We start from the raw sequence: 13,220 nt of genomic DNA on the forward strand, positions 1-13,220 counted from the left end.
TTTTTGAAACAAGGTCTTACTCTGCCAGCCAGTCTGGAGTGCAGTGGCATGATCACGGCTCACTGCAACCTCCACCTCCCAGGCACAAGCAATCCCCTCACCTCAGCCTCCTGAGTAGCTGAGACTACAGGTGCATGCCACCAGGCCTGGCTAATTTTTGCATTTTTTGTAGAGACAGGGTTTTTCCATGTTGCCCAGGCTGGTCTCAAACTCTTGGGCTCAATGATCCTCCCACCTTTGGATTACAGGCATGAGCCACCACGCTAAGTCCTACACTCTTAGTTGAAAAGGAAGTGAAAACAAGCAGTACAGAAAAGAAAACAAACTGTAATTTACTAAATTATAACTCATAAACCAATCTTGTATAGAAAATGTTATAATCCTACTAAATTTGTTTTCTACCTATATTAGCAGGATCTTAACTTTTAACTTTAAGCATTGACCTCATTTATCTGAAGTCCCTGTTTCCCGAATGGCCATTCCCAGCTTTTCACTTGAACAAACTTTTAAAAACTGGGTTCTGGCTGAGCGTGGTCACTCACATCTGTAATCCCAGCCCTTTGGGTGGCCGACGAGGGCCAATCACCTGAGGTCAGAAGTTCGAGACAAGCCTGGCCAACATGATGAAACCCCGTCTCTACTAACAATGCAAAACTTAGTCAGGCACAGTGGTAGGTGCCTGTAATTCCAGTTCCTCAGGAGGCTGAGGCAGAATAATGGCTTGAACCTGGGAAGTGTAAATTGCAGTGAGGCGAGATTGTGCCACTGCACTCCAGCCTGGGGGACAAGAGTGACACTTCATCTCAAAAAACGAAAAACCAAAAAAACTAAAAACAAAAAAACCTAGGTTCTGATCCTTTCCATTATTGCTGGTTGACACTATCAATGATTATAACCCACTCCCTCGCCCAGTTTCTCCATCTTTAAACAGGGATGATCCTTTACAAGGACATTCTGCAGTTACAGTTAGATAAATTGTAAGATGAAATTTTGAGCTCTGTTTATTATTGTTGCTCACTGACTATAATCTCCAATGCATCACTATAGGAACCAAAAAGCAGAGTAGCCTTAAAAGAAAAAAGGAGATTTATCAGTTACTCTGACAGCTTACAGGCTCTGCAGTCATTATCTGGTCTCATAGGGCTGTAATATTCTTAAAGACCAAATAGGAACATCTACTTCAGCATAAAAGACAATGAGGCTGGCAGGTAGTGACTATCCTAGAGTCATATCCAAATACAGGCTTAACTCTGCCCAAGATGCCACTTTTAATCTGAAACATCAGACTGCAATAATCAGTGGTGTGAGAGCCAATAACATTATAGTAGCTAATAATAGCCAATAAAAGAGAGGACATAATGCACTTCCAGAAGGCCTGGGGCACCTCAGATCCAAGGAGCAAGGTCAAGGGCAGACTGTGGGAGGAGCAATTCGTATCAACATCGTGGCCTCTGTGAGGGGAGCAGCAATAAGGCTGTTAAGTCAGTAGAACAGCTGTGATTTTTCAACCCATCAGCATGCCACTCCTGCTTTTATCTCCACTAAAACAGTACCAAAAGGCTTGTGTGTCCCCAGAGCCCAAGTCTCCTCTCCACTGACTGAGATGGCATTCCTTGCACAGAATGGGAACAGGAACTTCCCTCACTTTTCCTGCTCTCAAATCCCCTGTCTGTCTTGCTGCAGTGAACAAGAGGAATGCTCAGATGAGCATCAGCCTGACCTAAGAATGTGCGGGCAAAAGGCAAACAGAGCCAGGGAGGCAAGGCTTGAAAACTTCCTTCAAATAATCACTCAGGGATGCACTCTGGCAATCTGGCCTGAGGCTCACTGCTGATGTAAGGATTATCAAGTTGAAGACTGCTGGTAAGGCCAAATGACCCTATTAGAGAGTGAATTAAAACTACTATATCCAAACAGGATGCCAGGCAGTTCTGCTGAGCACCTCAATATTCAAAACGCCAAGGGACTTCCCCTCTCTGCAGTCTTTCAATTTTGAAAAGCAGAAAGAAAAAAATATGAGTGGGGGTAGGAGGTGGAGGAGAAAAGAGGCTACGCTGACACAGATGGAGAACCTATACGTAATCTCCACCTAATCTCCGCACAGGCTGGGTATACTCTGCCCGTTTCCACATTACCATGCAGAATTAGCCTCAAGAGATAAGAGTTGAAAGTTCAGTTTGCTGCATGATTTCTTCTCAAGGAAGCCTTGCCACAGAGTATGGATATTACTGCTTTACCTGACAAAACTGCCCCTGGGGCTAATGGCTCCAGAGACTCTTCAAGCCTGTGAACACCAACCCTAAGGGCAGGCACCCTTTCGAAACTAATTTAGATGTTTCTGCAGATAAATTGTATCCCTTAGAAGAATGCCTCTTCTTAATGCTCTTATTTTTGGTGTGCTCATCTTCCCTCAGGTATTATAATGGTCCCTCAAACAAATTTCACAGAAGATATTTTTTTTGTCTCCAGATAACACAGTAGAAAGGAAGTATAAGTCAGCAGAAATGAATCCTTACAGGGGAGTACACAGGCGACAGCAACAGGGACTTTTCTTCCTGGCCTGGGGCTTTTGGGAGGCTGGACACAAAGGGGCTATTATCCCAAGGCAACAAATTCAGCATCCAGAAGTTAAAGAGCAAATCAGGACAGGTGCAGTGGCTCATGCCTGTAATCCTAGCACTTTGGGAGGCCAAGGCGGGTGGATCACCAGGTCAGGAGTTCGAGACCAGCCTGACCAACATGGTGAAACCCCATCTCTACTAAAAATACAAAACTTGGCCTGGCGTGGTGGTGCACGCCTATAATTCCAGCTACTCAGGAGGCTGAGGCAGGAGAATCGCTTGAACCCAGGAAGTGGAGGTTGCAGTGAGCCGAGATCATGTCATTGCACTCCAGCCTGGGCCACAGAGTGAGACTCCATCTCAAAAAAAAAAAAAAAAAAAAAAAAAAACAGAGCAAATCAAATGTCCCCTAGGCAACATCAGACAATGCAAAGAGTACACATACATATACATAACAGCTGTCCAAATAATGGCTGGCCTTGGAATGGCTCCCTGGAAGAGGGAAGAGAGGCTGCCACTTGTTATCAACTAAGTTATTTTCAACTAAGTTACCTCTTTAGGTGGGAAGATATGAAATACTGCATCCTCTGTCAAAACCACAGGAAACATGCCTTGAGTAGCATCACTATAGTTTTATAGACTACAACACACACTTTTCTATAATCTAATGCAGATGGCCTCCTTCCCCTCTGCAAAGGTGTAGGGTAGATGTCAAATAGGCAAAATTACTTGGAAGAGAGAGAGGGTTATCATCCCCATGCATGTCATAGTCATAAGGCCACTATGATTTAAGAAACTGGTATCAGGCCAGGTGTGGTGGCTCATGCTTGTAATCCCAGCACTTTGAGGGGCCAAGGAGGGTGGATTACTTGAGCCCAGGAGTTCGAGACCAGCGTGGGCAACACGGCGAGACATCGCTACAAAAAAAAATACAAAAATTAGTTGGGTGTGGTGGTGCATGCCTGTAGTCCCATCTACTCAGGAGGCTGAAGTGGGAGGATGAGTTGAGCCTGGCAGACTGAGGCTGCAGTGAGCCAAGATGATGCCACTGCACTCCAGCCTGAGTGACAGAGCAAGAAAAAAAAAGTATCAATGTTAACCTATAACTAAGAGAATAAACTGTGAATTGGATTTACATCATTTTCTCACTTTTAATCTGTAACAATAATGTTCACATTTGAGTATTAATTCTAAAACTGTTTCATCCCTGGGACATGGGGAAGAGAGCATCATTTCCTAAGAAGACATCACAGCTTCATAGCATAGTAGACTTCACCCTTGTTTCTTTTACCTCTTTCCACCAGTGTCCTCTAACATTTGGAATAACACTTAGACATTGTTGGTACAAAGCTCCCTAAACTAACACAGTTTCATTTGGTCTGGTCTCTAACAAAGGGCTACTTCAAATAGGACAGTGTCGTGTCACCATCTCTGGGTCCAGATTCGTATTCTGCTACTGGTTTGTTTACACAGGAGCTAAAAACACACAATGCAGAATATACATACAATGGAATAATATTCAGTCTTGATAAGGAATGAAATTCTGACACGTTACAACATAGATGAACCTTAGAAAACATTATGCTGAGTGAAATAAGCTGGACACAAAATGACAAATGTGCAATTCCACTTACATGAGGTACCTATAATAGTCAAATTCATAGAGACAGAAACTGGAATGGTGGTTAACGAGGGGAGGGGAAAATGGGGAGTTGTTGTCCAATGGGTACAGAGTTTCAATTTGGGATGCTGAAAAACGTCTGGAGATGCGTAGTGGCGATGGCTGCATCACAACATGAATGTACTTAATGCCACCAAATTGTACACCTAAAAATGGTTAAAACAGCCAATCTTATGTATATTTTAGCACAATTAAAATAACAACAACAGCTAGGCATGGGGGCTCACACCTGTAATCCCATTACTTTGGGAGGCCAAGGTGAGAGGATCACTAGAATTCAGGAGTTTGAGACCAGCCTGGCCAACATGAAACCCCATCTCCACTAAAAATACAAAAATTAGCCAGGCATGGTGGCATGCACCTGTAATCTCAGCTTCTCGGAAGGCTGAAGCATGAGAATCGCTTGAACCCAGGAGGCAGAGGCTGCAGTAAGCTGAGATCTGCCACTGCACTCCAGCCTGACAACAGAGCCAGGCTCTATCTCCAAAAACAAACAAACGAAAGCAAAGAATAACCCCAACATACAGTGGACCCAAAGTGACCCACTCTTTTCTTCAGTGAACTACACCCAAAATAACGTGAACAGTCCTAGAAATCAACACGTAAAAGAGATGAGTATTTTCTACAGTAAGAACAGACATCCCATTCAGAGTTCACAGGGATGACATCACAGGAACCAAAGACAATTGAATATTCCCCCTCCCTCAAATGCACCAAGCAAGCATCTAGCTTAGTGTCTCAAATTTAGCACGTATTCAGTAAACATTACCAAATATTTATTTTTCATTCTGATAAGAGCCAGAAATGATTTTAAGAAAGGTAATGCTAACCTCTTAATTTTTTTCTACTTTTCCTGCCTTTGCCAAGCCATGGCCTGTTTCTTGTTATTGTGCTGGCTGGGCCCTTTCAAAAACCCCGCATCATTCCCTGCTTGAGCCAAGACAACACATGGAATTATTCCAGTCCCACTGCAAAGAGGAATAACCTGTGAACACAAATTCAAAAGAGAGCAAAAAACATCATGTATAACCAGATAGCAACAAACTGGGGAAGGTGCATCTTCCCAGAATGAATGCTGGCTTCTGCCAAAACTCAGCCAATTTCTTGTTTTTCAGTTCCATGTTAACAATGGTTTCACCTCACTGACAGCCACATCTTCGGGTGCTCTCATTAGTGTTTTAAGAGTTCACTGTCCAAGGAAAGTAACATATAAAAAAATTCAGAGGAAAAGCTTTGGTGAAACATAGCTTACACTTGACTGAAGTAAAAAGCTACAACAGGCTGGGCACAGTGGCTCACACCTGTAATCCCAGCACTCTGGGAGGCTGAGGAGAGTGGATCACGAGGTCAGGAGATCAAGACCTAATGTGGTGAAATCCCATCTCTACTAAAAGTACAGAAATAGGCTGGGCGTGGTGGTACATGCCTGTGTCCCAGCTACTCAGGAGGCTGAGCAGGAGAATCGCTTGAACCCCGAAGGCAGAGGTTGCAGTAAGCCGAGATCATGCCACTGCACTCCAGCCTAGGCGACAGAGTGAGACTCCGTCTCAAAAAACACAAAAAACCAAAAAGCTACACCACCAAATGGAAGCATTTCAAACTGTACGTTTTCCTCATATATCTGATGTTCTAAGAAACTGCCCAATCACCTGTCAGAAGTCTCTCAGACTCTTTAAATCATAGTATGTTATTTTTCTATTGCTGGCAAAAAATGAAAAGCCCCTAACAATCTTCTGCAATTTCCTATTTTTATGAGTTTTTTTTTTTTTTTATTGTACTTTAGGTTCTAGGGTATATGTGCAGATCAAGCAGGATTGTTGAAAAGGTACACACATAGCAATGTGGTTTGCTGCCCCCATCCCCCCGTCACCTACATCTGGCATTTTTCCCCATGTTATCCCTCCCTGACCTCCCCACCCCACTGCTGTCTCTCCCTTGGACCCCCCCAACAGACCCCACTGTGTGATGCTCCCCTCCGTGTGTCCATGTGTTCCATTGTTCAACACCCGCCTAATGAGTGAGAACATGCGGTGTTTGATTTTCTGTTCTTGTATCAGTTTGCTGAGAATGATGGTTTCCAGATTCATCCATGTCCCTACAAAGGACACAAACTCATCATTTTTTACGGTTGCATAGTATTCCATGGTGTATATGTGCCACATTTTCCTTGTTCAGTCCATCGATGGGCATTTGGGTTGGTTCCAGGTCTTTGCTATTGTAAACAGTGCCACTATGAACATACGTGTGCATGCGTCTTTATAATACAGTGATTTATAACCCTTTGAGCAGGCATCACCAAACTTTTTACACAGGGGGCCAGTTCACTGTCCCTCAGACCGTTGGAGGGCCGCCACATACTGTGCTCCTCTCACTGACCACCAATGAAAGAGGTGCCCCTTCCTGAAGTGTGGCAGGGGGCCGGATAAATGGCCTCATGTGGCCCACGGGCCGTAGTTTGGGGACGCCTGCCTTTGAGTATATACCCAGTAATGGGATTGCTGGATCAAATGGAATTTCTATTTCTAGGTCCTTGAGGAAGCACCACTCTGTCTTCCACAATGGCTGAACTAGTTTACACTCCAACCAACAGTATAAAAGTGTTCCTATTTCTCCACATCCTCTCCAGCATCTGTCGTTTCCAGATTTTAACTGGCATGAGGTGGTATTTCAATGTGGTTTTGATTTGCATTTCTCTAATAATCAGTGATGACGAGCATTTTTTCATGTTTATTGGCCTCATATATGTCTTCTTTTGTAAAGTGTCTGTTCATATCCTTTTCCCACTTTTGGATGGGTTTGTTTGTTTGTTTGTTTTCTTGTAAATCTGTTTTAGCTCTTTGTAGATTCTAGATATTAGCCCTTTGTCAGATGGGTAGATTGTAAAAATTTTTTCTCATTCTGTTGGTTGCTGGTTCACTCTAATGATTGTTTCTTTTGCTGTACAGAAGCTCTGGAGTTTAACTACATCCCATTTGTCTATTTTGGCTTTTGTTGCCAATGCTTTTGGTGTTTTGGTCATGAAGTCCTTGCCTATGCCTATGTCCTGAATGGTTCTGCCTAGGTTTTCTTCAAGGGTTTTTATGATGTTAGGTCTTATGTTTAAGTCTTTAATCCATCTGGAGTTAATTTTAGTGTAAGGTGTCAGGAAGGGGTCCAGTTTCTGCTTTCTGCACACTGATAGCCAGCTTTCCCAACATCACTTATTAAACAGGGAATCCTTCCCCATTGCTTGTTTTTGTCAAGTTTGTCAAAGATCAGATGGTTGTAGATGTGTGGCGTTGCCTCCAAGGCCTCTGTTCTGTTCCACTGGTCTATATCTCTGTTTTGGTACCAGTACATGCTGTTTTGATTACTGTAGCTTTGTAGTATAGTTTAAAATCAGGTAGCCTGATGCCTCTGGCTTTGTTCTTTTTGCTTAGAACTGTCTTGGCTATGCAGGCTCTCTTTTGGTTCCATATGAAGTTTAAGGTGGGTTTTTCCAGTTCTGTGAAGAAGGTCATTGGTAGCTTGATGAAGATAGTGTTGAATCTATAAATTATTTTGGGCAGTATGGCCATTTTCTTCATACTGGTTCTTTCTAACCATGAGCATGGAATGTTTCTCCATTTGTTTGTATCCTCTCATTTCCTAGAGCAGTGGTTTGTAGTTCTCCTTGAAGAGGTCCTTTACATCCTTTGTTAGTTGTATTCCTAGGTATTTTATTCTCTTTGTAGCAATTATGAATGGGAGTTCACTCATGATTTGGCTCTCTGTTAGTCTGCTTATTGATTTATAGAAATGCCTGTCATTTCTGCACACTGATTTTGTATCCTGAGACTTTGCTGAAGTTTAATATTTTGGGCTGAGATGATGGAGTCTTCTAAATATACAATCATGTCATCTGCAAATAGAGACAACTTGACTCCCACTTTTCCTAATTGCTCTGGCTGGAACTTCCAATACTATATTGAATAGGAGTGGTGACAGACGGCATCCTTGTCTAGTGCCGCATTTAAAAGGGAATGGCTTTCAGTTTTTGCCCATTCAGTACAATATTGGCCGTAGGTATGTTGTAAATAGCTTTTAATATTTTGAGATATGTTCCTTTGATACCTAGTTTATTGAGAGTTTTTAGCATAAAGAGCTGTTGAATTTTGTCAAAGGCCTTCTCTGCATCTATTGAGATCATCATGTGTTTTTTGTCTTTGGTTCTGTTTATGTGGTGGATAATATTTATAGACTTGTGTATGTTGAACCAGCCTTGCATCCCCGGGATGAAGCCTACTTGATTGTGATGGATAAGCTTTTTGATGTGCTGTTGCAGTCAGTTTGTCAGTATTTTATTAAAGATTTTTGCATCTATGTTCATCACGGATATTGAGCTGAAGTTTTCTTTTTTTGTTGAGTCTCTCCCAGGTTTTGGTATCAGGATGATGTTGGTCTCATAAAACGATTTGGGAAGGATTCCCTCTTTTTGTATTGTTTGGAATCGTTTCAGAAGGAATGGTACCAGCTCCTCTTTGTACGTCTGGTAGAATTCAGCTGTGAACCCATCTGGACCTGGGCTTTTTTTGATTGGTAGGCTATTAATAGCTGCCTCAACTTCAGCCCTTGTTATTGGTCTGTTCAAGGTTTCAACTTCTTCCTGGAGGGCGCAAGTGTCCAGAAATTTATCCATTTCTTTCAGGTTTACTGGTTTATGTGCATAAAGTTGTTTGTAGTAATCTCTGATTGTAGTTTGTATTTCTGTGGACTCTGTGGTGATATCCCCTTTATCATTTTTTATTGCATCTATTTTATTCTTCTCCCTTTTCTTTTTACTAATCTGGCTAGCAGTCTATTTTGTTGATCTTTTCAAAAAACCAGCTCCTGGATTTATTGATGTTTTGAAGGATTTTTTGTGTCTCTATCTCCTTCAGTTCTGCTCTGATTTTAGTTATTTCTTGTCTTCTGCTAGCTTTTGAATTTTTCTTATCTTGCTCCTTTAGCTCTTTCAATTTTGACGATATGGTGTCAATTTTAGATCTTTCCTTGCTTCTCATGTGGGCATTTATTGCTGTAAATTTCTCTCTAAACACTGCTTTAAATGTGTCCCAGAGATTCTGGTATGTTGTGTCTTCGTTCACATTGGTTTCAAAGAACATCTTTATTTCTGCCTTTATTTCACTGTTTATCCAGTCGACATTCAGGAGCCAGTTGTTCAGTTTCCATGAAGTTGTGTGGTTCTGAGTTAGTTTCTTATTTCTGAGTTCTAATTTGATTGCACTGTGGCCTGAGAGACTGTTTGTTATAATTTCCATTCTTTTGCATTTGCTGAGGATTTACTTCCAATTATGTGGTTAGAGTAGGTGCCATGTGGTGCTGAGAAGAATGTATATTCTGTGGATTTTGGGTGGAGATGTCTGTAGATGTCTATTAGGTTTGCTTGGTCCAGATCTGAGTTCAAGTTCCAGATATCCTCGTTAATTTTCTGTCTCATTGATCTAATATTGACGGTGGAGTATTACAGTCTCCCACTATTATTGTGTGGGAGTCTACATCTCTTTGTAGGTCATTAAGAACTTGCTTTATGTACCTGGGTACTCCTGTATTGGGTGCATATATATTCAGGATCGTTAGTTCTTCTTGATGCATTGATCCTTTTACCATGATGTAATGCCCTGCTTTGTCTCTTTAGATCTTTGTTGGTTTAAAATCCATTTTATCAGAAACTAGGATTGCAACTCCTGCTTTTTTTTGCTCTCCATTTGCTTGATAAATCTTTCTCCATCCCTTTATTTTTAGCCTATGTGTGTCCTTGGACATGAGGTGGGTTTCCTGAATACAGCACACCAATGGGTTTTGACTTTTTACCCAATTTGCCAGTTTGTGTCTTTTGATTGGGGCATTTAGTCCATTTACATTTAAGGTTAATATTATTACGTGTGAATTTGATCCTGCCATTTTGATGCTAGCTGGATGTTTTGCCCGTTAGTTGACACGTTTTCTTCATTGTGTTGATGGTCTTTACCATTTGGTACATTTTTGGAGTGGCTGGTACTGGTTGTTCCTTTATTTATTTAGTGCTTCTTTCAGGAGCTCTTGTAAAGCAGGCCTGGTGGTGACAAAATCACTCAGCAATTGCTTGTCCATAAAGGATTTTCTTTCTCCTTCGTTTATCAAGCTTAGTTTGGCTGGATATGAAATTCTAGGTTGAAAGTTCTTTTTTTTTTTTTAAGGATGTTGAATACTGGCCCCCACTCTCTTCTGGCTTGTAGGGTTTCTGCAGAGAGATCCACTGTGAGTTTGATGGGCTTCCCTTTGTGGGTAACCCGACCTTTCTCTCTTGCTGCCCTTAGCATTTTTCCCTTCATTTCAACCCTGGTGAATCCGACAATTATGTGCCTTGGGGTTGCTCTTCTTGAGAAATATCTTTGCGGTGTTCTCTGTATTTCCTGGACTTGAATGTCGGCCTGCCTTGCTAGGTTGGGAAAGTTCTCCTGGATAATACCCTTAAGAGTGTTTTCCAGCTTGGATTCATTCTCTCTATCACATTCAGTACACCTATTTAGGTCTTTCCACATAATCCCATATTTCTTGGATGCTTTGTTCATTTCTTTTCACCCTTTTTTCTCTATTCTTGCCTTCTCATTTTATTTCATTGAGTTGATCTTCAATCTCTGATATCCTTTCTTCTGCTTGGTCGATTTGGCTATTGAAACTTGTGTATGCTTCGCAAAGTTCTCATGCTGTGTTTTTCAGCTCCATCAAGTCATTTATATTCTTCTCTAAGCTGTTTATTCTAGTTAGCATCTCATCTAACCTTTTTTCTCTGTTTTTAGTTTCTTTGCATTGGGTTAGTACATGTTCTTTTGGCTCTGAGAAGTTTATTACTCACCTTCTGAAGCCTGTTTCTGTCAATTCATCAGATTCATTCTCCATCCATCTTTGATCCCTAGCTGGTGAGGAGTTGTGATCCCTTGGAGGAAAAGAGGTGTTCTGGTTTTTGGTGTTTTCATCCTTTTTGTGCTGGTTTCTTCCCATCTTAGTGGCTTTATCTACTTGTGGCCTTTGTAGTTGGTGACTTTCAGATGGGGTATCTGAGTGGACAGCCTTTTTGTTGATGCTGAAGCTATTTGTTTCTGCTTCTTAGTTTTCCATCTAACAGTCAGGCCCCTCTGCTGCAGGACTACTGGAGGTCCACTCCAGACTCTTCTTGCCTGGGGATCACCTGCAGGGGCTGCAGAACAGCAAGGGTTGCTGCCGGTTTCTTCCTCTTCTATCCTCATCCCAGGAGGGTACCTGCCAGATGTCGGCCTGAGCTCTCCTTTATGAGATGTCTCTTTGGATATACAGGGGCCAGGGAGTTGCTTGAGGAGACAGTCTATCCCTTATAGGAGCTCAAGTGCTGTGCTGGGAGCTCCATTGTTCTGTACAGAGTTGCTGGGCAGGTACCTTTAAGTCTGCTGCAGCTGAACTCATAACTGCCTCTTTTCCCAGGTGCTCTGTCCTAGGAAGGTTGGCTTTATTTATAAGTTTCTGTTGTGCTGCTGCCTTTTTTCATAGATGCCCTGCCCCGCACAGAGTAGTCTAGTCACAGTCTGCCAGTAGAGGAGTTGCTGAGCTGCCGCAGGCTCTGCCCAGCTGCTATGTGAACTGCCTCGGTAGTGGGGGATGTCCTTCCCCCCACTGAGCCGGACCATCCTGGGTCCAGCTGCTCTTGCTTGCAAAACTTTCAATCCAAAGCGTTTTAGATTGCTTGTTTTGTGGGGGTGGTACCCACTGAGCCACATCGCCTGGCTCCCTATCTCAGGCCCCTCCCTTTCAGTTGAATGGGCAGCTCTGTCTCCCAGGCATTGCAGGCTCCAGTCGAAACAGCCACCCAGACTTGTGTGAGTTTCTGTGCGTCCCCCAGGCACCAGCTGAAACTGCTGCACTGAAAACTCACAGTGTTTTTCGGCCCGGGAATCTCCTGGTCTGTGGGCAGTGAAAACTTGTTTGGAAATGTGGTGAGTACTCACACTCTGTGCTGTTCTTGCTGGGAACTGCACTTCGGAGCTGTTCCTATTGGGCCATCTTGGATGCTCCCATGAGTTTTGTTTTTCATCATCAAAGGAGGGAGGCAGAGCCATATCTTAACACTAACAAACCACCATATTCTAGCAAGAAGTCTTGTCACAATCTCCTTCCCAAACTTTGTCATTTTTCTGACATTCACTCTAATTGTAAAATTAGGACTTGCAAGTTCAGTGTACTGTTCATTCAATTTTTTTTTATTAATACCTTCTGTAATAAGGCATAAATGAAGCCGCGAACAAAATCACTGTCCATGTTTCAAGTTAATTAGTGCATACCACAGAAAAGCACACAATTAGTTTTGGATGTATTTTGAAATAAAAGAAAGTTAAATGTAAATTTAAGCAAGACTCAGCCAAGTCTTGCTATGTGTAGTAATAAAGTTGCAATCAAATTTAATTGAGAAATGAACTTGAAAGATTGTTAGTATGAGCTATAGGTATATTCAATTTGTGGCTCTTCTTTTTTCTTGAGTAACTTCATTTTAAAAAAGAAACATTTGCTAGAAATGAAAATAATTAAGTAACAGAAATTCAGTAGGACTGATTATTAACTAAATCTTTATGACATAATTAGCATATCTTGAGGGCCTATTAAATAAGTGCATCATATTTAATAATAAAGCAAAATTGTGTTGGGTGAAATTAAAAAAAAAAAAACAAACCTAAACTCTAACCTCTAAGACAGAAGTTGGCGAACTTTTTCTTTAAAGAGCCAGGAGGCCACAAGGATTCCACCATAACCACTCAACTGTGCCAAATGGCATGTAAATAAATGAGTCGAATTGTGTTTCGATAAAGTTTTACTTATTTGGATTTCACATAATTTTCACATCATGAAATATTACAGTATTCTTCTTTTGATGTTTTTTCAATCATTAAAAAAATGTAAAAACTATTTTTGGTTTGAGGGCCATATAAAAATAGGTGGTGGGCCACATTTGG

At 41.8% G+C, this 13,220-nt stretch overlaps 1 protein-coding gene across 7 annotated transcripts in view; it reads right to left on the reverse strand.

Annotated features, from left to right (window-relative positions):
* The window catches only part of ASCC1 (activating signal cointegrator 1 complex subunit 1), a 141,882-nt gene that overhangs the window by 19,395 nt on the left and 109,267 nt on the right, over positions 1–13,220 (reverse strand). For 3 of the 7 annotated variants that reach the window (XM_074382369.1, XM_074382367.1, XM_074382368.1), the window contains exon 10: positions 5,073–5,227. The exons of the other annotated variants lie outside the window; for them this stretch is intronic. In XM_074382369.1, coding sequence (XP_074238470.1) covers positions 5,087–5,227 — 141 coding nt within the window. In that variant the 3' untranslated portion in view covers positions 5,073–5,086. Of the gene's footprint in view, positions 1–5,072; positions 5,228–13,220 lie in introns of those variants that run through there. 7 annotated transcript variants of the gene reach the window in all.

This window comes from Saimiri boliviensis, chromosome 12 (assembly GCF_048565385.1).
Source record: "Saimiri boliviensis isolate mSaiBol1 chromosome 12, mSaiBol1.pri, whole genome shotgun sequence".
Classification (NCBI taxonomy): Eukaryota; Metazoa; Chordata; class Mammalia; order Primates; family Cebidae; genus Saimiri; species Saimiri boliviensis.